This window comes from Capra hircus, chromosome 12 (genome assembly GCF_001704415.2).
Source record: "Capra hircus breed San Clemente chromosome 12, ASM170441v1, whole genome shotgun sequence".
NCBI classification, from domain to species: Eukaryota; Metazoa; Chordata; class Mammalia; order Artiodactyla; family Bovidae; genus Capra; species Capra hircus.
In genome coordinates, this window is record NC_030819.1 from 83,999,935 (window position 1) to 84,023,671 (window position 23,737).

At 36.2% G+C, this 23,737-nt stretch overlaps 1 protein-coding gene across 3 annotated transcripts in view; it reads right to left on the reverse strand.

The window, feature by feature from the left end:
- DIAPH3 (diaphanous related formin 3) overlaps positions 1–23,737 on the reverse strand; it is a 582,111-nt gene that overhangs the window by 201,278 nt on the left and 357,096 nt on the right. For all 3 annotated transcript variants that reach the window (XM_018056821.1, XM_018056820.1, XM_018056822.1), the window contains 2 exons: positions 22,393–22,517; positions 14,936–15,100 (listed from right to left, as the gene is read on the reverse strand). In XM_018056821.1, the coding sequence (XP_017912310.1) occupies positions 14,936–15,100; positions 22,393–22,517 (290 nt within the window). The remainder of the gene's footprint in view (positions 1–14,935; positions 15,101–22,392; positions 22,518–23,737) is intronic.

The following is a 23,737-nucleotide window of genomic DNA, read 5'->3' on the forward strand; positions in this document are numbered from 1 at the left end:
TGACCTCAAGTCTAGCTATTTACCGCTAAAGATTTAATTCTTATATATATGAATTGTACTTACAAGTATACTTTATGGGGATACTATAATAATTAAATGAATTAATACAGATAAATGGCTTATAGAAGTGCCCAGCATACACACATACAGACACTAATATTGTTTTTAATATACTTCATGTTTTTTTTTTCCTGGAAGAGTTGTTTTCTGTGCTTTCCCAAAAAAGTCCTCACTTGAAATTTGGTATTTTTGATAAATTAACTTAAAACATTGCCCAATGATACAATTAATAATTGCTTTATTTTCTCCTCAAAGTAAAATTTTTGAAATTTATTTTTAGTTGGAGAGTAATTGCTTTACAATATTGTGTTGGTTTCTACCTTACATCAACATAATCAGCCATAGGTATACATATATGCCCTCCGTTTTGAACCTCCCTCCCACTTCTCACCTCAGTCCACCCCTCTAGGTTGTCACAGAGCTCCGGTTTGAGTTTCCTGTGCAAATTTTTAAAAATCAATGTGCCTGTCACCCTCTCCTCAAAAAGCCTAAGAAATAGTGTATATTCCAAATAGGCCTTTAGTTGAGAAACATCTGTCTTACTTATAAGATACAACTGTACTAAAATATGAACTTTGGAGTACACAAGTAGACTTGCACAGATCCTGACTTTCTGATTTTACTTCTCTATTTGATTGTTTCCTATTTAAATAGTTTAATCTGCCCACCTCAACACAAGATAATTTCTTATATATTTCTGTAACAGAAAATTCATGGCAATTTTATCAAATAAAAAAGTTATAAATATCTCCTTGTCCAGAGTTATATTCTTGTCAACATTAATGGATAGTTAAGCTATGTAAGCCAGGAATTTCTTGGTACAGTTTTTACTAAACACAAAAATCTTTTCTTCTTGCCTAAGTGGTCAATTTTGTATCAAATCCCTGAAATGAGTTAAGACAAAGTGAATTTAAATCTGCATGCTTTTCAGAGAGATGGGTATTAGGACTATGAAGACATAGGCTAATTTTCTCAAAGTAAATCATAGAAGAGTTCAGCACATTCCCACTAAATGCTTGTTAGGACTTACTTAACCTTAAAAAGAGGCAATGCTCAGCTTTATGGCATGACTGCTTCCTAGAAATTCTTCACGACTACCTTAGAAATGCATTCCTGTACTCCTAATTATATGGAACATGAAAGAAAAAAAATTAGATAATTAATACCAGTCAAAAAAGCCTCTAAGGATATAAAAGGTATGTGATCTATGTATCAGCTTTCCATCAAAATTATTTTTTAACTAAATAGATTGTAACTACTTCACAAAAAAACAAGTTTATTCTTAGAAACCTCTATTTGCAATAATTACAAGGTACATGCTTTAGAAAGGGATCTAGAATGACAGTAAAAATTAATCAAGTTATGTCCTCTGGTATTACCAAATCCAATTTAAAAATGCTATTAATGAGAACTGTGAAGCATGATATCTTGGCACCAAAATTTCATCACCTTATCATTCACGACAAGGTGTTATTAGTTGAACTCTCCAAGACCTGTGAAACTTATGAAAACAGAAAACTATCCTTTGAGAATGTCCCAAAGGATGCACAGGTACTTATGATTAAACAGTTTTAGCTTCAAGTTTCTCTTTACCAAATTACATATTAACTCATTAGGGACTTAATGTTACTGACCTTTCATAATAGTGCTATGAGTTTGTTTGCAATTCCTTCAAGCACTTTCTAAAATTTTCAAATAAAAGAGATTTTTCAAGCTATTCAACAATGTATTTAATAAATAAATAAAGTATGAAATGTTCATAATTAAGATTTTCCCGAAGTAGAACTTGATTTTTCCATTAAATATGTTTTCTTCCCTTGTATTTGGAAGTGATATACTGTAAATACATTCTTTTTATATCCCAATCATAAGGCTAAATAAAGGCATGGCTAGATACAAGACAGCAACCATGAGGAAGAGTGCTTAGAGACAGGCCTGTTGACAGGACAGCCTTTTTTTTTTTTAACTACTGCTAATCAGTTCTTCAGGGAAATCATCCAGTCAAAACCCAGCACGTTTCATGTAAACCTGGTAATGTTTAAACATAACATAAAAAGTAGCCTTAAGTCAGGTGTTTTTTTTTCCCCTCTTTCTGTGTCTTTGCTCAGAACATGGAAGACCAGTATATTTAATGTACAAAGAATATGCCATTTTATTCACTTTCATTTGTGGTATGCTAGTTAAGTGCTATCTTTTCAATTATGTGAGTTAATATACTTATTATGATGTATCAGCTATTTAGTTGAGTTCTTGTTTCTCCATTATCAATTGCCATGCTTATTAATGTTTTAAAATAATCTAGTCTTTCTAGATAAAGAAGATGCAGTACATATATAAAAAGGAATATTACTCAGCCCTTAAAAAGAAGGAAATAATGCCATTTACAGAAACATGGATGGACCTAGACTGTGGCACAAAGTAAGTCAGAAGGAGGAGAAATATCATATGACATCCCTTATATGTGGAATCAGGAATGATATAAATCAACTTTTACAAAACAGAGACACACAGATGTAGAATAAGAACTTATGGTTGTCAGGGGAAAGGGAGAGTTAAGAGGTCTGGGAAGGTCATGTACATATTGCTACATTCATAACGGAGAAACAACAGGACCTATTGTATAGCACATGGAACTCTATTCAGTGTTATTGCCAGCCTGGATGGGAGGGGGACTGGTGGGAAAATGGATTCATGTACATGTATGACTAAGATCCTTCAATCTTCACCTGAAACTACAATAACATTCTTAATCGGCTATACCCCAATATGAAATATTAGGTTGGTGCAAAAGCAATTTCACTTTTACATTCTTGTACTTTGCTGTTTGATACTAGAATACATTCTTAAATAAATGTGGTTACACTACTTTAAAAAACTATCTAGTCTTTACTTTGTGAGATATTATTTCAGTAAACAAAATATTTAAATGTAAGAGATACATTAATACAAATCACCAGTAATTTATTCATACAGAACCTGTCAGTCAAATGCATTTATTATCCCACTGAGCAATGCAAAGGAGAAATCTTTTAGGTAAAGAGAAAAGTTAAGCCAATTCACCTAGGTGTAATCGAGAAAAAAGATTAGAAGAACCTAACAGAATTCATTTTCAAGTTGCAAACCCAAATATTCAGCACCTGGAACCGATGTAATTCTTTAAATAAACAGATACTAAAGGATAAGAATAAAAGAAGATCCAATAGAATATTTATTTTGGTCTAGGTTTGGAGCTTTATACTTCTAAGTATGATCTCGGAATAACAATAGTTCCAGTGAAGGTAATTTTCAAATTGTATCCCCACCAAAATCAGGATAGAAGACACTCCCTATTAGAAATACATAAGCTGGCTCAACAACCAATCCCAGGAACTTTACATGATTTTCTTCTCTCTGATAAACTACAGTAAGCCCATCTTCAAGATTTCAGGAACACAAAGAAGATGCTTACTGCCCTTGGAGTTCCTGCTGGTCACCTACTTGGTCTATACAGTAATCATCAGAAATGATATTCAGAGTTGACAAAAATCAATTCTGGGTAATTTAAATGACTTGGCAAACGAGATTTGTGCTAGCTGTCCTATATACAAAAATTTTACTAAATATCTTCTCATTGGATAATTTCATTTTTGTTCAGGAAATCACTAGTTTTAGTATTTACTGGAAAGATAGGTTGTATTTAATCGACAAAAGCAGCAGGACAAAATGAATTACAACTGATTTTATATTTGCTTACTACACAGTCATCTTTCAATCACATGAAACAAAGTTCAACTTAGAGTCCGCAAACAACATAAAAGATAAAACTTTAACTAGATGAAACATAACTTTTACAAAATTGTAGACATAATTTAAAGACAGAGCTATTGATTGAAAATAGGTAGCTATTTATTTCAAAGTATTGTATAAGGAAGCATAAAAGAGATAAAACTATTTAAACTATCAATCTTACTATAATGAAATGGAAAAGTTGAAAATTACTTGTATTCTCCACAGAGAACTCACTTATTTTGAGGGTAAATGAATATTGTATCATCTGATCTTGAAACTGTAAAATCTCTAAGAAACGCAAGCTGTTATTAACAGGGAGCTGGGACTCAGTAAGTTAAGTAACCTGCCAAAGACACATCACCCAAGGCCCTTCAAAGACAGAGCCTGCACTCTTAGCTAGGAGTGTCTCCCTGCTGTCTCCCCAGTAGTGACAAGGAGAGCAAAACATCACTATTAAAAACAAACAAAAGCTGAGGCTTATCACAGGGAGAATTCAGCAATCAGTTAAAATGTGAAGAAACCAAAGGGAATTCTTTTCCTTGATTGTAATCACACATAATTCAGATGGGAGGTATATATGTGAGAAACAAACTTTAGGGAGTAATAAACTGGACTTTATGGGCTAGAAAATAATAATTGCAATGTTCAGCACATATATCGAAACCCAAAGCACACACACCCAAGAAAACGACAATGATCCTCCAACTTTTGTGTATCCAAAAGTAATCCCTTTAAAAAGGCAGGGACTGCTTTCTGTTGACCTCAAAACCCTAACCCTAAACTGAGGTGTCCAGATATATATGGTCTTTGAACTTATTTATAAAGCAGGATGCCTAGTGATTTTTCCCAGTACATCAACATCCCAAAAGACAATGTGCATGTGACCAGGATAAAAGTTACATGGACCAAAAAGTCTGGCTTTTTTAAGTGTAAGCACATCAGTTCTATACATGAATATATAATATGGTAAACATAAAAGGTCTACATAGTTCAGCTGAGTTCAGTCACTCAGTCATGTCCAACTCTTTGTGACCCCATGGACTGCTGCACGCCAGGCCTCCCTGTCCATCACCAAATCCCAGAGCTTACTAAGACACATGTCCAGCATATCAATAATGCCATACAACCATCTCATCCTCTGTCCCCTTCTCCTCCTGCCTTCAATCTTTCCCAGGATCAGGGTCTTTTCAAATGAGTCAGTTCTTTGCATCAGGTGGTCAAAGTATTGGAGATTCAACTTTAGCATCAGTCCTTCCAATGAATATTCAGGACTGATTTCCTTTAGGATGGACTGGATGGATCTCCTTGCAGTCCAAAGGATCTCAAGAGTCTTCTGCAACACCAGAGTTCAAAACTGTCAATTCTTTGGTGCTCAGCTTTCTTTATGGTCCAATTCTCACATCCGTACATGACTACTGGAAAAACCATAGCTTTGACTTGACTTACCTTTGTTGGCAACGTAATGTCTCTGCTATTTAACAGGCTGCCTAGGTTTGTCATAGCTTTTCTTCCAAGGAGCAAGTGTCCTTTAATTTAATGGTTGCAGTCAGGATCTGCAGTGATTTTGGAGACCAAGAAAATAAAGTCTGTCACTGTTTCCATTGTTTCCCCATCTATTAGCCAAGAAGTGATGGGACTTGATGCCATGATCTTAGTTTTCTGAATGCTGAGTTTTAAGCCAGCTTTTCATTCTCCTCTTTCACTTTCATCAAGAGGCTCTCTAGTTCCTCTTCACTTTCTGCCATAAGGGTGGTGCCATCTCCATATCTGAGGTTATTGATATTTCTCCTAGCAATCTTGATTCCAGCTTGTGCTTCTTCCAGCCCAGCGCATCTCATGATGTACTCTGCACATAAGTTAAATAAGCAGGGTGACCATATACATTCTCGGCATAATCCTTTTCCAATTTGGAAGCAGTATGTTCATATCTGGTTCTAACTGTTTGTTCTCAACCATACAGATTTCTCAGGAGGCAGGTAAGGTGTTCTAGTAGTCCCATCACATGAAGAATTTTCCATAGCTTGTTGTGATCCACACAGCCAAAGGCTTTAGCATAGTCTATAAAGAAGATGTCTTCCTGGAATTCTCTTGCTTTTTCTATAATACACACATGTTGGCAATTTGATCTCTGCTTCCTCTGCCTTTTCTAAATCAAGCTTGAATATCTAGAAGTTCTCAGTTCACGTACTGTTGAAGCCTAACTTGGAAAATTTTCAGCATTACTTTGTTAGTACGTTCAGTTCAGTCGCTCAGTCGTGTCCGACTCTTTGCGACCCCATGAATCGCAGCATGCCAGGCCTCCCTGTCCATCACCATCTCCCGGAGTTGCAAGTGTCCATCACTTGCACTCACGTCCATTGAGTCCGAGATGCCATCCAGCCATCTCATCCTCTGTCGTCCCCTTCTCCTCCTGCCCCCAATCCCTCCCAACATCAGAGTTTTTTCCAATGAGTCAACTCTTTGCATGAGGTGACCGAAGTACTGGAGTTTCAGCTTTAGCCTCATTCCTTCCAAAGAAATCCCAGGGCTGATCTCCTTCAGAATGGACTGGTTGGATCTCCTTGCAGTCCAAGGGACTCTCAAGAGTCTTCTCCAACACAGCAGTTCAAAAGCATCAATTCTTCGGTGCTCAGCTTTCTTCACAGTCCAACACTCACATCCATACGTGACCACAGGAAAAACCATAGCCTTGACTAGACGGACCTTAGTCAGCAAAATAATGCCTCTACTTTTGAATATGCTATCTAGGTTGGTCATAACTTTTCTTCCAAGGAGTAAGCATCTTTTAATTTCATGGCTGCAATCACCATCTGATTTTGGAGCCCCCCAAAATAAAGTCTGACACTGTTTCCACTGTTTCTCCATCTATTTGCCATGAAGTGATGGGACTGGATGCCGTGATCTTTGTTTTCTGAATGTTGAGCTTTAAGCCAACTTTTTCGCTCTCCTCTTTCACTTTCATCAAGAGGCTTTTGAGTTCCTCTTCACTTTCTGCCATAAGGGTGGTGTAATCTGCATATCTGAGGTTATTGATATTTCTTCCGGTGATCTTGATTCCAGCTTGTGTTTCTTCCAGTAGTACGTTAGATGAGCACAATTGTGCGGTAGTTTGAACATTCTTCGGCATTGCCTTTCTTTGCGATTGGGATGAAAACTTTCCTTTTCCAGTGTGGCCACTGCTGACTTTCCCAAATTTGTTGGCATATTCAGTGCAGCACTTTCTTGCCATCATCTTTTAGGATTTGAAATAGCTCAGCTGGAATTCCATCACCTCCACTAGTTTTGTTTGTAGCGTTGCTTCCTAAGGCCCACTTAACTTAACACTCAGATGTCTGGCTCTAGCTGAGTGATCACACCATCGTGGTTATCCGGGTCATGAAGATCTTTTTTGTACAGTTCTTCTGTGTATTCTTGCCACATCCTCTTACTATCTTTTGCTTCTGTTAGGTCCATACCATTTCTGTCCTTTACTGTGCCCATCTTTGCATGAAATGTTCCCTCAGTATCTCTAATTTTCTTGAATAGATCTCTAGACTTTCCCATTCCATTGTTGTCCTCTAATTTTTTGCACTGATCACTGAGGAAGGCTTTCATATCTCTACTTTGCTATTCTTTGGAATTCTGCATTCAGATGGGTATATCTTTTGTTTTCTCCTTTGCCATCAGCTCCTCTTCCTTTCTCAGGTATTTATTTGTTAGGCCTCCTCAGACAACCATTTTGCCTTTTTGCATTTCTTTATTCTTGGGGATGGTTTTAATCATCACCTCCTATAAAATGTCACAAACCACCGTCTGTAGTTCTTCAGGCACTCTGTCTATCAGATCTAATCCCTTGAATCTATTTGTCATTTCCACTGTATAATCATAAGGGATTTGATTAGGTCATATCTGAATAGACTAGTGGTTTTCCCTACTTTCTCAATTTAAGCCTGAATTTTTCAATAAGGAGTTCATGATCTGAGCCACAGTCAGCTCCTGTTCTTGTTTATGCTGACTGTATAGAGCTTCTCCATTTTCTGATGAGAAAAATATAATCAATCTGAATTCAGTATTGCCCATCTGATGATGTCCACATGTAGAGTCGTCTCTCGGGTTGTTGGAAGAGTGTGTTCACTATGACCAGTGTGTTGTCTTTGCAAATTTCTGTTAGTACTTCATTCTGTACTCCAAGGCCAAAATTGCCTGTTACTCCAGGTATCTCTTGACTTCTAAGTTTGCATTCCCGTCCCCTATGATGAAAAGGACATCTTTTTTGGTGTTATTTCTGGAGGTCATCATATAACCTTTCGACTTCAGCTTCTTTGGGATTAGTGGTTGGTACATAAACTTGGATTACTGTGTATTGAATGGTTTGCCTCAGATATAGAGAAGATTCTGTCATTGTTGAGATTGCACCCAAGTACTGCATTTCAGACTCTTCTGTCCACTATGAGGGCTATTCCATTTCTTCTAAGGGATTCATCACCTACAATAGTAGATATAATGGTCGCCTGAATTCTATTCACCATTCTGGTCCATTATAGTTCTGATTCCTAAAATGTCGATGTTCACTCTTGCCATATCCTGTTTGACCACTTCCAATTTGCCTTGATTCATGGACCTAACACTCCCGGTTCCCGTGCAATATTGTTCTTACAGCATTGGACTTTACTTCCATCTCCACAACTGCGCATTGTTTTCGGTTTGGCTCCATCTCTTCATTCTTTCTGTACCTATTTCTCCCCTCTTCTGCAGTAGCATATTGGGCACCTACCGACCTGGGGGGTTCATCTTTCAGGGGCCTATCTTTTTGCCTTTTCATAATGTTCATGGGGTTCTCAAGGCAAGAATGCTGAAGTGGTTTGCATTCCCTTCTCTAGTGGACCACATTTTGTCAGAACTCTCCACCATGACCCATTCATCTTGGGTGGCCCTACACGGCATGGCTCATATCACTGAGTTAGACAAGGCTGTGGTTCATGTGATCAGTTTGGTTAGTTTTCCTTAAGCGTGGTTTTCTTTCTGTCTGTTGTCTGATGGACAAGGATAAGAGGCTTGTGGAAGTTTCCTGATGGAAGGGAAGGTTTGTTGGGGAATATCAACATAGTTAGCTATGTCTAATTAAAACAGAAAAATGATATATTCTTCAAAATAAAATTTTTAGAAACATGTTACTTATAAGAAGACAAATATAGGAATTCTAAGAAGTAAAAGCACTTAGATGTATCTCTAAAAGATGCAATGTTCAGCAATATAAATGAGGTGTAAGGTGAAATTTGCTCAAGGAGTTAAGAGTGTTGTTTCAATGTGCTACTAATTCTGGTTAAAGAAAGAAAGTAGCAAAAGACCTTTCAGTGATAAAGAACCTAAGCATTATCAGGATAAGAGATGAGAGTGTTGAAGAACAAACCATGTAATTTGAGCCTAAGGATGTAAAAGCAGTTTGAACAAAATTCTGTAATGTGAAGATGAGTGGGAAGTGGGACCAGGACAAACATATTCTTCAAAGTCACAGTGACCAATGAGAGAAACTAAGGTTAGTCTTAACTTCTAACAACAAACACAAGCATCCTACAGCTGTTGGATAAAATAAAGACGGACAAGAGGGTTCTTTTCAGATCTGACTAAAATTCATCAGTTCATCCTGGAGAAGAGTTTTACCCTATTCATTACAGGTCCATTGGTAATGGCATATAACAATGAGTTTGAAACCAGACCGAAGTGGAAAGCAATCATTGTTATGAAACAGTATGTGAATGAAGGCACAAATTTTGGTGAAGTCTCATGCCTGGTGGGCCACCAATTCCCTCAGCCTGCAGTGAGTGCCTCCAATTTGAACTTTATTCCCCACATCAGTCCTACAGGAAATAAAAATCCATTACAGAGAGGTACTGACTCTCTACCCCTCCCCTTAACCCTCACCTCACCACAAGGGTTTGCATTAATAGGCCTTTAATTTTAAAAGTGAACATTTTATGCTTTGAAACAGTACCAGATCTGCACACATTTTTCTATCATGCACTCGTCAATGTAAACAGAAAGTTATTCTATGAAGGGGTGAGGAAATGAAGAATGCTTTGTGATGATTCCGTCTAGTAAGTTATCAAAAACACCCTTAAAAATTACATTTTGACTTTTCTTACAAACTCTCTGATGAACAAGTACTTAGAAATGGTATTAAAAATGAGAAAAATACATGCTGTGGAATAAGGCAGGCCTCCGTCTAATCCCGTGCATGGCAATTCTGAAGCAGCTCTGCTAAGGCATGGACTGTTATCCTCCAGCCCACAGTTTCCTCCAGGTAACATTCTGTACCTCACTAAAATGCTGTGAAGATAAGTGGGGTGACACATGAAGAGCACCTAGTACAGGGTCCTAGGAACTCCATCAGTGGCAATTGTATTTGGCTGAAGATAATAAGAAAAATAAAGCTAAAACATTACAATGGAAGCTTACTCCCTACTTCTTGGTAGCTGATCAATAGTTCTAAACAGATACTATTCCCAATGAGCACACCACCCACAACAGATTGCTAAAATAACAATAATAAATTGATTCCTAGTTGAGAATCCCCAACTAGAAAAGACTGGGACAAAACTGCTGTCACAGTTAACAGCTATTTCTCAGAGGAAGCCACAAGATCATGAAAGCTTCCCTGTTATTCTACAGGGCTTGGGGAGCAGACGAGAACAGACGTTCCTTTGTTAACTAATGCAAAAAGGGCCTCAGAGAGGAAGGTAGGAAGGAAGAGGCAAGGGAGAGAAGAAGGGAAAGACAGAGGGAAGGCGAAAGAAAAGAAGCTGAACAGCTCTTCCTATACACATTAGATGGGAGATCCTAGTAACAGCGGGGAGACTCCCTGGACTAGCATCTCCATTCAGTCACCTGTTAGCTGTGTAACAATGGGTAAGTCACTATCTCTCTTAAGCCTCAGTTTACTCATCTGTAAAATGGGAATAATCACAGTACACATACCACATCTGTTTGTTGTTGTAAGGATTAAATGATAGAATAGTACCTGGCACTTGACTGACAGTAGATATGTTAGCTATGAGAGAATGTTACCGACTGTAGTTGGGGGCATCTGATACTAGACGAAGAAAAGTCTAAGCAGAGATCAGAACGGTGAGTACAATAAATCAGCCAGGCAAAATATGGAGGGAGTGCACCAAGCACTGGGAAAAATAAGCAGAGTGGCCTGAACTCCAGAGCAAACACTCCATGGAAAGCTGCTGTAGAGGAGGGCAGGTGTAGAATGAGTGCTCCAACTTCTTATGTGCAATTCAAGACAGATCTCCACTTTAGGAGAATTTCCTGCTCATTCATGACCGGGGTCATGAATGCCTGTGAATGATGTAACAATGTGAACATATTTTAACATATTAAGCATTTTAACAGTGCAAACATATCTTAATAGTAACTTAAAGAGAAAATATGTGTCTCTGCCTAGTGTATTTAAAAAAAAATTTATATTGCAAGATATTTCCTTCCTAATATTGTACTCGTTTCTGCCATATATCAACATGAATCAGCCACGGGTATACATATGTCCCTTCCCTCCCGAACCCCGCCCCCCCACCTCCCACCCCAGCCCACCCCTCTGGTCGCCACCAAGCACTGGGCTGAGCTCTCCGTGTCACACAGCAAATTCCCACTGGGCATTTATTTTACATATGGTAGTGTACATATTTCCATGCTCCTCTCTGAATTCATCCAACCCTCTCCTTCTCCCATCGGGTCCACAAGACTGTTCTTTGTGTCTGTGTCTCCACCGCTGCCCTGAACTCATCAGTACCATCTTTCTAGATTCTACACACATCCGTTAATATACAAGGAGCTCAATACCAGAAAAACAAACAACCCGATAAAAAAAATGGGCAGAAGACCTAAACAGACATTTCTCCAAAGACATATTGCCAAAAAACACAAGAAATGACGCTAAACATTGCTTATTATTAGAGAAATGCAAATTAAAGTTACAATGAGGTATCACCTCACACTAGTCAGAATCACCATCATTTAAAAAATCTATGAACATGGGGATGACCCACAGAGATGTTATGGGGAGGGAGGTGGGAGGGGGGTTCATGTTTGGGAATGCAAGTAAGAATTAAAGATTTTAAAATTTAAAAAAAAAATCTATGAACAATAAATGCTGGAGAGGATATGGAGAAAAGGGAACCCTCTTGCACTGTTGGTGAGAATGTAAATTTATACAGCCACTGTGGAGAACAGTATGTATATTCCTTAAAAAAACAAGGAATATGACCCAGCAACCCCACTACCATATGACCCAGCAATTCCACTACTGGGCATATACTCTGAGAAAACCACACCTGAAGGAGACACATGTACTTCAATACCCCAGTGTTCGCTGCAGCACTTTTTACAACAGCTAGGAAATGGAAGCAGCTTAGATGTCTATTGTATTAATGTGATTTTCCAGAACAACCTTCAACATATGAAAGTTCTACATCTATCCCTAGTATTTTCATACTAACTCCTGAAATTAGCATAGTTTCTGAAGTTGAATCATATGGAATTTAACAGCAACCTAAGAGATCAGAAGACACTGACAAACAGACATTTATCTATCAGTAATACCTAATAGTAATTTCTATCAGTCTTGACACTGTGGTCTTTCTAAATGTCTACTGTACAGCACTTTTCTCCCAATTTAAAAAAAAAATGACACAATGTCTAAAATTCAAGGACTCTAATCATAAAAAAAGGAAGAAAAAATTTGCCTGCAAAATTGTACTTCCCTTATAGTCTTCTTTATGCTTATGGTTATTCTAAAGAAAATTCCCTCTCCAGATTATTTATTCAAATAAAGTGTTTTATACTTAGCTCTAATGATTTCAATTTAGTACAGTGTGAATATGAGCGCGTGTGTGCATGTCTGTGTATGTAGGAAGTGTATGGTAGCAGCTACTTCCAGGAGCCATGTGAACTCTGAAACAAAGTATAGCTCTCACCTTATCACCCTCCACCTTGAACCCTTTCTCCACTCCAACTCTTTTCCCTCTGCCCACCACCTACTAAGTAAGGATGCTAAGTAACCCACAGAAATCCTACCAGATCTAAGGCAGATGTGGAATTAGATGTGATTCAAAACCATACAATACAGACTTGGTCTCTTTCTTCATTTGCTCAAGTGGGGAATAGAGACAGCAAAAGGATGCAGAGCTATCATGAAGACTGGCTGATACATGTAAGGCATTTGGAAAACTATCTTGTTCACAGAAAATATTCAGTATCTGATCGGTATTATTATTTTATAATTTTATGCATAATTGTGTCATGGATCCTCAAGACCACCCTCAGGTTTGATAATTTGTTGGAGGGAGCCACAGAACTCAGAAACTTTGTTATACTCGCTGTCACAGCTTCTTACAGGGAAAAGACAGACTGAAATCACAGTTGTCTTCTCCCAGTAGAGTTTCATTATTCCAGCAAGGACATGTTACAACACATGTGATACGATGTACTGGCAAGAAGGGAAGTTCAACCAAGCCTTGGTACCAAGAGTTATTGAGGAGGTCAGTCATGCAGACCAGAACGTAGACCTCCAGCATGAACGACCTTGGCCCCTCAGTCTTCAACACCACACAGAGGATGAGCCAACACAGTGTGGCCCAAGGCCCCAGGTGAACAAAAACAAGTGTTCACAATAAATCACATTTTTTGCATAACTATCTAGCTTGGCCCAAGGTCCTGGGTATACAAAAACTGCTTTATTGGGCAGGATATTCCAAGAGTTTACAGTTGTTCCCCAGAGCCAGTCAAGGACCAGCAATTTCTTTGAAATGTGCAGGGTTTGACTACCTCAAGTTTACTGAGTTAACCCATCATGGCATAATAATTTATTAAGCAACTACCATGTACCAAGAGCTGTGATACTTAATACTTATCTCATTTAGTACTTAAATACTACCATGAGAAAAGAATGAACATTTTCTTTTACAAATATGGAAACTGAGGCTCAAAAATGTTAAAAGTATTTATAGTCATCTAACTGGTGTGGAATCCAAATGCTGTTCTCTCAAACTGCAAAGCCTTCACTATTTCTACTAAACCATGTTGACTCATAAAACATAAAAATTAAAGTAGCATATTATGCAGTATATCACACATATAGGCACATAAGTATATCCAATAGTCAAAGTTTTTTCTGCTAGTGAAAAAATAATTTTGAAAAACACTGTGAATTTATGGAGGAAGTAAACTAGACTTGTGAACCAATTTTCATTTAAAATATTGACTTTTTATTGAAAGGCTATCTAGTCATAACCAGATGATTAAAACTAAGTCCAATAAATTCAGCAATAAAGCTTTCCTGAAATTAAAAATAAATTCAACTTTCTTTAAATTCAACTTTTTTTTCTTTATACTTCAAAAGTTTTTAATCCCCATAAACATTTGCTGAAACACAAAAGTGACTCACCCATCTATTACGAACAATGTAATTTTTCATTGTAGAAATGAAAATGTATCACCAGTTTCCTTAGGGAGACAACAATGCTTTCTCACTTTAATATGTGTGTGGGTTTTTTCCCCCATTTAATCAGCTAATACTTTTCAAAAGATCTTTTTAATGCCTAAATGAAAGGATTCCACATCAGAGACCTGACCTCCCTATTAAAGCATCTAAAGGAAACCCTAGGAACGTAAAATCCATTCAAAGGCAAATCACAGGTAGCTTATTGTACAATGCATTATGAAAAGAAAAGGGAAAAAAAGCTTCATAAAAACTCTACAGAATTTGGTGAAATTATACCACAAAAATAAAAATTGATCTTAAGCATAAAGAAACAAATTCAGAGCCAAAAACTTATTACAAAAGTGCTTTGTAATCAGCCAGGAGGGGAGTCTTTATGAAAAACTTCAGAATTTGTCACTTTTTCAATCAAAATTTCTGATTACAACTTAATGTTGGGAAGGCCCAAAAAAGAACAAAACGTACCTTTTTCAATAGATTTAAAAATCTAAAAATTTTAAAGCTAACTTTTAACATCTGAAAACGTATAAGTTTTACTACAGACAACAGGAGTAGAATAAATTACTAAACAGTAAATGAAGTAATATAGATATACCTTTAAAAAACAAATTAAGATTTTTAACATACCGTAAACATGGTTCTGAAGTTATTCAAATCAGTCAAGAAGTCTTCTACGGACACCTTCTTGACGTCGATGGCATAGTACACCATTATATTCTGGTATAACTTGTCCATGTTTTCATGCAATTTTGAAAGTTTCTCATATTGTTCTTTTGCACTGATAACAAAGCTGTATATTACAGTTAAGGTACTCTGAAATTTACAAAGAAATGTTTTAGGGAAAAAAAATCCTTAAGTAATATGTTTTAATTGTTAGCCATTATTACACATCTCCAAAATGCCAAAACTAGCTCTAATAGTTAACCGTTCTTACAATTCAATCCATACTGTACAGTGATGAAATATTCACTGTGATGCATAATTATCAGTGGTAAAACAATCAGAAAAGTTAAATATTTAAATATTTAACATTTTGCTTCTACGACTGGGTTCAAGGATATTTTCTTCTAATTTGCCTCTTATCAGATCTCATAATATGATTTAAAATTATAGTTCAGCAGTTTCAATAATATTCAAATGTCTCCTTATACTTTCTAAAAATCTAGATCAAAACAGGACTAGCAGTCAATGCATTTATATCTAGTATCATTTTTAATCCTTGGATGAACAAAAGATTTTGTATATTAAAATCACAAAATCATAAGCAATTATAATACATACATGTATCTCCATATACCATCTTGTGAAACAACCACATTTGTGAAATGCTAATAGGTGAAGTGAATTTATGTAAATAGAAATCACATTTCAAATGCATTCAGAAATTATCATTACATGGAACTTTTGCTGATTCCTTTTTAATGTGCAGTAAGCATCCCTTTATTTACCTACCGAGTTCAGAAATCAATGTTGGTTCATTTATTCAACCTATGAACTAAAATTTATGTCCAAAATAGAGACTATATCCACATGGATCATTTATATAGCCTTAGTGAAGTGAAGTCACTCAGTCGTCTCTGACTCTTTGTGACCCCATGGACTGTAGCCTACCAGGCTCTTCCATCCATGGGATTTTCCAGGCAAGAATACTGGAGTGGGGTGCCATTTCCTTCTCCAGGAGATCTTCCCTGACCCAGGGACTGAACCCGGGTCTCCCACATTGTAGGCAGATGCTTTACCATCTGAGCCACCTTAACTCTTGTCTAAAAGAGAAATCATTTTCCGCCTTTGCTTGTCCAAACCTATCATTTTAAGCTTAGTTCAATTCTTCCTCTTCCATGAAGCTCCCTTGTCTAATCTCTGCAACTAAGAGTGATTATCTGTTCCACTTTCCACTGAATACACAGCACCTGCAGTCTACTGTACTCTGTGCAACGAAGTTCTTTGTTTGTCCTTCTAGTTCAATCCCCTAGTAGTGCTTTGTTCTTGCTTCCCTGGTGGCTCAGATGGTAAAGCATCTGCCTGCAATGCGGGAGACCTGGTTCAATCCCTGGGTCAGGAAGATCCCCTGAAGAAGGAAATGGCAACCCATCGCAGTATTCTTGCCTGGAAAATCCAATGGACGGAGGAGGCTGGTGGGCTACAGTTCATGGGGTTGCAAAGAGTCAGACACGACTGAGCAACTTTCCACATTTGGGGGGCTAATCACCTGTGACTGTCTGCCCTTTCTCTAGATGTTGTATTAAGTAAAATCATTTGCAACTGTATTGGTGCCGATGACTAATTTCACTCTACTGTCATCACTCTTAAATTGTGGTAGGAAAGATAAGAAACCTCAAAAGTCTGATGTGAGAGGATAAATATATATATATATATATGACTAATTCGAAGCTGTATGGAAGAAATCAGTGCAACATTGTAAAGCAATTTTCCTCCAATTACAAAATAAAATTTTTAAAAAGCCTGATATAAATCATGGAACTCTCTTCATAAAACTGTGCATACATGCATTCATACACAGACACATACAATTTGGATGCAATGTTATGAGCTAACAGAGTTCCTAAAAAGTAGTTACCCTGGACAACAGGTTGTGCTACATGGTGGGTATTCCTAATTGTATGTTCTACAGGTACTCCTATTTTGCCTCATCATGACTTACAAGGCTTTCAGGTTTTTGTTTTTTTATTTATTTTTAATTGTAGTATAACTGCTTTATAATAGTGAGTTGGTTTCTACCATACACCAACATGAATCAGCCATAGGTAATAACAGGTACTCCACAAACACTAATAATTTTTTTCTAATACCTAGGAATATGCCCATTTACAGCAATCAGCTTGGTGAATAAGTTAAAATAAAGCCCTATTATTCAATAACACTTCTTAGATTTTTAGGTAAGAATCAAGAGTTAATAAAATATCAGAAATATGCCTGGACATACTTAATAAAAATAGCAAAATTCCATTAAATGATATGATATGAAAGAGGATCAAGAGCCAAAACCATGGACATTACGGGGTCTTGTTCCAACAGCTAGAGTTTTAAATATTCTTATCATTGTTATCTATATGACAATTTGCTCCCAAAGGAAATGAAGTGCAACTTTAAATAGTGGAATTACTGACAAAAAATGCTAAGATTGTGACTGAATTGCAATGATATTGGAAATAGCCAAATAAATTCTCAGAAGTATAAATGACTATCTGATAGAATGGAATAAAGGGCTACTTTAATGAGGCCAGTGATAGGTACTACCTCATTAAGAGAGAGCAGAACCTTCCGATTAAAAAAAGAAATCGTCATCATCGGAAAGAAAAAGCAAACACAGGTGTTCTCATGCCAATTGTTGAACTCCAGTTAGAGATTAATGCCCATAACTGTACTAGTAACAAGGCTTTACTTTTTCCCCAGCACAAGTCCTATATTTATAAAGAGCTTTAGAGAAAGGCAAGTTATTCAACAAGTTTGATAAAATTCATTACAGAAATATTAACATATATCCAACTACATGATACTTTTGTGAAATCTATTTTCTTTTCCTTTATCAAGACTAAGGCAATATTCTGATGAACTTCTACTTGACCCAGTGGAATTTTCCCATTTGAAAGGTACAAGAGAACCAGATCTGTGTTCATACACATTGAACAACATATGTTTAGTTTTGGCCAACTGAGTAGTCAGACTGAGATTTGGGATTTAAACAAGTTCTGTTCATTCCCAAGCAATATGGCACAAATAGACTCTACCTTTATTAGCATATTATTGTACCTCCCCACCTAAGATACCTTTACTTCCATTAATCACCTCACAAGGATCAGCTTCAACTAGTGCCAAACATCTAACACCCAACAGATCTTCTCAATGACCCGGGACCCAGACGGCCAGGCAGTCAGCTAATCTAAAGTACTCATCGAGCCCCACTGAGAACGTCTCTTCTAGACACAATGGAAAACCCTGGCTAAAAAGGTAGGCAGAGTCCCCATTTCCATGAAACATGCATTCTAGAGGGTGGTGACAGATAGTAAATAGATGAATGAGATATTCAGACAGTAATAAGGATGATAAAAACAAACATTTGTGCGTGATGCTGAACAGAGTGACAGAGCCTAACTTATGCAAGGCAGTGAGGGAACTCCTGGCTGAGAAAGTGACAGTGACCGAGGCATGCCTGTCAAGCCCAACATGGTGAATGTAGCAAGACCTCTGTGAAGGAAGAGATCACTGTAGATCTGAGGCTGTACAGAGGATGAAGAGAAGGATATTTTAACCCAAGTCTTTAAAGTTTGTTGAGAATGTGTTAAATGGAAAACAAGTGAGAGAAACCAGGGGGAAAAAAAGGAGGAAAGAAGACTAATTTAAGAGAAAAATCTGCTCTTACAAATCACTCAATTACCTAACTTCCCACTCTTGCAAATGGACCATGTATTATGCAAGTTTACATTTCACCTATTCCATTCTTCCATTTTACTTCCTAATCACACTTCAATTAAATTAAAATGTACTAAGTTGCTTTACCAGAAAAATTCTGTGCTTTATGCACTGCGAAATATAGATAGAAGTAATATGCAAGTTTTCCTCTCAAGGAATTTATTGGGACAGTTTAGCATCTACCTAGTAATTTCTGGAGTGTCCAAAATATTGTTATACAGTGGGACAGCAAAGAAGAAAATATGAAAATAAAGTGTGATCACAAAGAAGAAATTTAAAGAATAGAAAAATGAAAAAGTGACAAATAACTTGTCATGTAAGTTCTACGGCAAATACAAAAATATTAAGCAAAATGATTTTTCTACGAGGCTTGGGAGACAGTGGGACACAGAGAAAAGAGAAACGCAAAGGCTTGTGCAAGGAGAATTCTGAGGGTGATGTGCTAGGATCTATTTGTTATTTTTCCTTAAAATAAGATATAGTCCAGAATGTAAAGGTCAAAAGAAAGGAACAAGCATCGCATGACACTAATCCTGGCATTTTCCCAGTTTCTCATGGACAAAGAATTTAAGAAGTATGTACACCTTTCATATAATACTTTATATTGATTATATAACAATATTGGTTGATCCTACCACAAATCATGGAACAAATTTTTCAGGCAAATACTTACAGTGAAATTACTCTAATTACACTTCTCACCAGACTTAGCAATTGAAAAGTAGGGTAATTATTACTAAAAAGTCAATGTGATAATGAAATAACTCTGTATGCCTTTTAAAGAATATAATTTTGTATTTTTTGATATTAAGATGTGCATGTAAAGAAAACAAGTACTGCTAGAATAAAAATACAATATACTATAACTGAGTGCTACTCAAGAAATTTCATGAAATTACAACAAAATTGTATCACTATAATATAAAACAATTAACAAATTATTTAATAGTTCAGCAAATCATGATTGTTTAATCTAAATATCTATTTGCATAAATGAACCATTAATAACTTTGATAACACACATATTCTTTCAGAATTGACCGATGAACCAAACATTTGATATGTCTTTCAACTAATAAGCACTAATACTTAAAACATAAACAAACTGCCAGTGTTAGTAACCCCAACTTTAGTTAAACATAGGTTTATTTACTGTGCATTTAGTCCTCAAATTCTTCCATTTTCTTAGATGTAAGAAGCTCACAATTTGCCATTTTAATAAAATCTGTATAAATGTATTTAATATTCAAAATCTGACTTGTTGTCAGTCCTAATTAAAGTAAACAAAGCTTTGCAATGAATGAATTTAATTACTTAGAAACTGGTATGTCTAAGATGAAAAGCAACCGAGTGCAATCTAATCTCAGGAAAGAATATTTATGATTATAAGCTTTGTCAATAGCAAAGTGCACCAACTGTTCATATATCTGACTTCCAAGAGATACATGAATGCTAATCAGTTCATTAGAGGCATCTAGGTTGTGATATTTAGCGACAGGATATAGGAGCTTTCTTGTCCATGGAGTATAATTGTACTCAGAATGAAAAACTGTTTCCAACAAAGCTTCATCCTTCCTGTTTCTGATTTCCTGCTGGCTGCTTTTTATGAGCTGCATACCTTTCAATAAGCCAACATCATTCAGCTTCTGTGTCATATGAACACAAATATGGATAGGTCCTGAATTGTCTGCTGAGCAGGATTCTACTAACCTTATTCTAATCTCAAGAATTTATTTCAGGTCCTATGTTCCAGATAACTGAGATTCATAATTAGTACATGCACAATGTATTACTGGAAACTGTATGCAAGTAAAACCTTTTCAAAAATGCTTTCTATATAAATTGTATGCAAATAAAACCTTTTCAAAAATGCTTTCTATCTATACAGAACAAGAAAAAGTGCCTCAATGAACAGTTCTTAATGATCACAATATTGCCATATATGAATATTGTGACATGATAAAATGGTGGGTGGGGGAGTTAAGAATGATGCCACATGTAATTCTACAATAACATGTTTAGGCTTAACCGTACTCTGCCAAAGGAGAAGGTGTGGCAAACACCTTGCATAAACACAGACTTCATCTTCAGTTTTCAAAACACAACCTTCTCAAATGTAGTGATAAAGACATCCTGCCTAATGAAAGAAGAAACTGTGTGGATAGGAAACATATGAAAGGAAACAAACACATTACCCTGAATTGATTATTGCTGGAGTGACTTTTTATGATATTTCCAAAAGAGATGGTGCAGAAAGCTAAAACTGAACTAATTCACAATTAAGCTGAAAGTATACAGTACAATAAAGTCTATGACAAGCCAAATCATAATTTTGTGATTTGCAAAATCTCAGGGAAGAAGAAATGAAAAGAGGAAAAGTAGTTATTTTAAGTATCTCAGTTTAAAATAAAATATTAGGAATATCTACTTATAAGTGCTTGTTTAGAAGTGGGTTATCCTTTTATATGGAATTCTGAAGCTCATATGGGATTTTAAAGATGTACAGTTGTAATATTTTATTATAAGGCAAAAGATATAAATCTCTAATTTCACAGAATGGTTTGGAGAGCAACTCAACATTAGTTTCTGTAAATTAAAAAAAAAATTTATTAGTTCAATTACTCATTAAAGATGAGATCACTGACAAAGTGAGGCTTCCGATAGCTCAGTTGGTAAAGAATCCACCTGCAATGCAGGAGACCCTGGTTTGATTCCTGGGTCGGGAAGATGCCCTGGAGAAGGGATAGGCTACCCACTCCAGTATTCTTGGGCTTCACTTGTGGCTCAAGTGGTAAAGAATCTGCCTGCAATGTGGGAGACCTAGGTTCGATTCCTAGGTTGGGAAGATCCCCTGGAGAAGAGAAAGGCTGCACACTCCAGTGTATAATCCATGGGGTGGGTCGCAAAGAGTCGGACATGACTGAGCAACTTTCACTTCCCACTGACAAAGTTAGTGAAACCAAAATAATGAAATTCAAAGGACCTTAAATTAAGCAGGACAATCCTAATGCTATTAGTTTATATATATATATATATACACACACACACACGCATATCTACATACATACATACACACATACACACATGTATTGGTCAATTTAATTTGGGTCAGGAAAATACCTATATCAGTAAGACTGTGATAATTCAGTTTTGCTTTTTGGAACAGTGTAGTATTTCTAAAAGAAATTTTAAAGTTTCTCGAATATGAGTTAAGTTTTGATATGCAAAAATTCATTTTTGAAATTAAGCTGACAGTCACACCAGTTTATAAAGTCTTCATCTGCTTCAAAAGTATTGGTCCATTTCAAAAGTTTCTATATCACAACATGATATTAAATTCAAACTTCCTCAAATTGAATCTTCCTATCCTTTCAATTTACATGAACATCAGAAGGAAATAGGGCATATGGAAGGAAAATGAGAATGTATTAGATTAATAAAAAGGAAAAAAAGGAATGAAATTAACAGAATAAATCTCTGTATTATTCACTATAGGCAAAACCCTTGATAAATTTTCTTGCAAGAAGGTAAAGGATAAATGCTCTATAGTTGGGCATTATAGAGTGATTTCTGGTTGTGCAAGTACACTTAAAAGGTTAAATTGTACTCCTAATTGACTAGTAATTTAAAGTTATTTAGACATCAAAGGATATGGACATCTTTGTCACAAACTTATCATGCAAGTCTTCAGAAGGGGGAAAGATTTTCAAATCTTTCTCAAGCTGTTGAAGTTGCCTTCCCATCTGCTTCAAGTTCTTTTCCAGGGTTTCTACAGAAACTAAAAGAGAGAATATTACATGCCTTAAAAGGACGAAATTATAATATAAAACAGTAAAATATTCTAGAAACAAAACACATGAAAAACCTTACAATAATAATGAAAAATCCATGAAAATAAAGGAAAGGTGAATTTCACTTAAAGTTTTAAAAACCTTTTAATTTTTAAATCCAGAAATGAAGAAAATAAAAGATTTTTTAAAACAGGAAAATTTTGGTAAAGCTCACATACACAAACCACATATAAGAAGTGTCTTTTGTTGAAAATCAAAGTCCTCGACCTCCATAAACAATACAAAATAATCAGTCAATTAAGAAAAAAATGGCAAAGAGGAAGTTTTTAAAATTAAATCTATTTCAACATAATTTGAGCACTTTTCAAAATGATGGTCTTTTGAGAGGGGAAAAATGTACAAAGAAAAGATGGGAAAACTCTGCTCTCTTTTCCAAGGTCATCTACATCAGGAATGAAAAGATATCAGGGGTTCTTTGAGTACCATGGGAAACAAATTTCAAACTTTCTTTACTGGTACTCTGAGAACAAGTAAACTCTGTTTATTAAATAATAAAGTGCTTTTTTTGTATACATTCGTGCCTAGTAAAAGTCACAAGTAATCCACATACAGCTAAACCCAGGGGAATACACTTAAGTATTCTGTGGATAGATGGATGGTTGGAAGACAAATAAACTGTATTTTTAATTAACATTTAAATTAAATTTATTAACACACTATTGAACAAAATCACATACTTAAAATATTATGATTAAATCACTGATCAGATTTTACTACACACAGACACACATCAAATCTGGCAGATAGATATCTAGAGAAAAGACAAGTAAGTCTGAGGAACTCCCATGTAACAAACAGCACAAGGCAAACACTGGGAAGGAACATAAGTGGATTATTTAATTTTTTCTGATATCTAATACAGCATTCCAACACCATCCACTTCTCCAATAACCACCTGTGTCTCCCAGTTCACTGACACTCATTTCCTGGAGTTAGCCCAGAACCCACATGTTTAAGGACTCGGTCCCATGAAGACTGCCCTCACTTGAGAGGGCAAGTTACGGGGATCATCTATACTTCTAACCAACGATTAATTCAAGGGTTCTCATGCACTCCCCCCACCCCATTTATTTTCTATAATTTACTGGGATGCCTCATAGGACTTGCGGAAGTACTGTACTTGCTACTACAGCTTTTATTGTAAAGG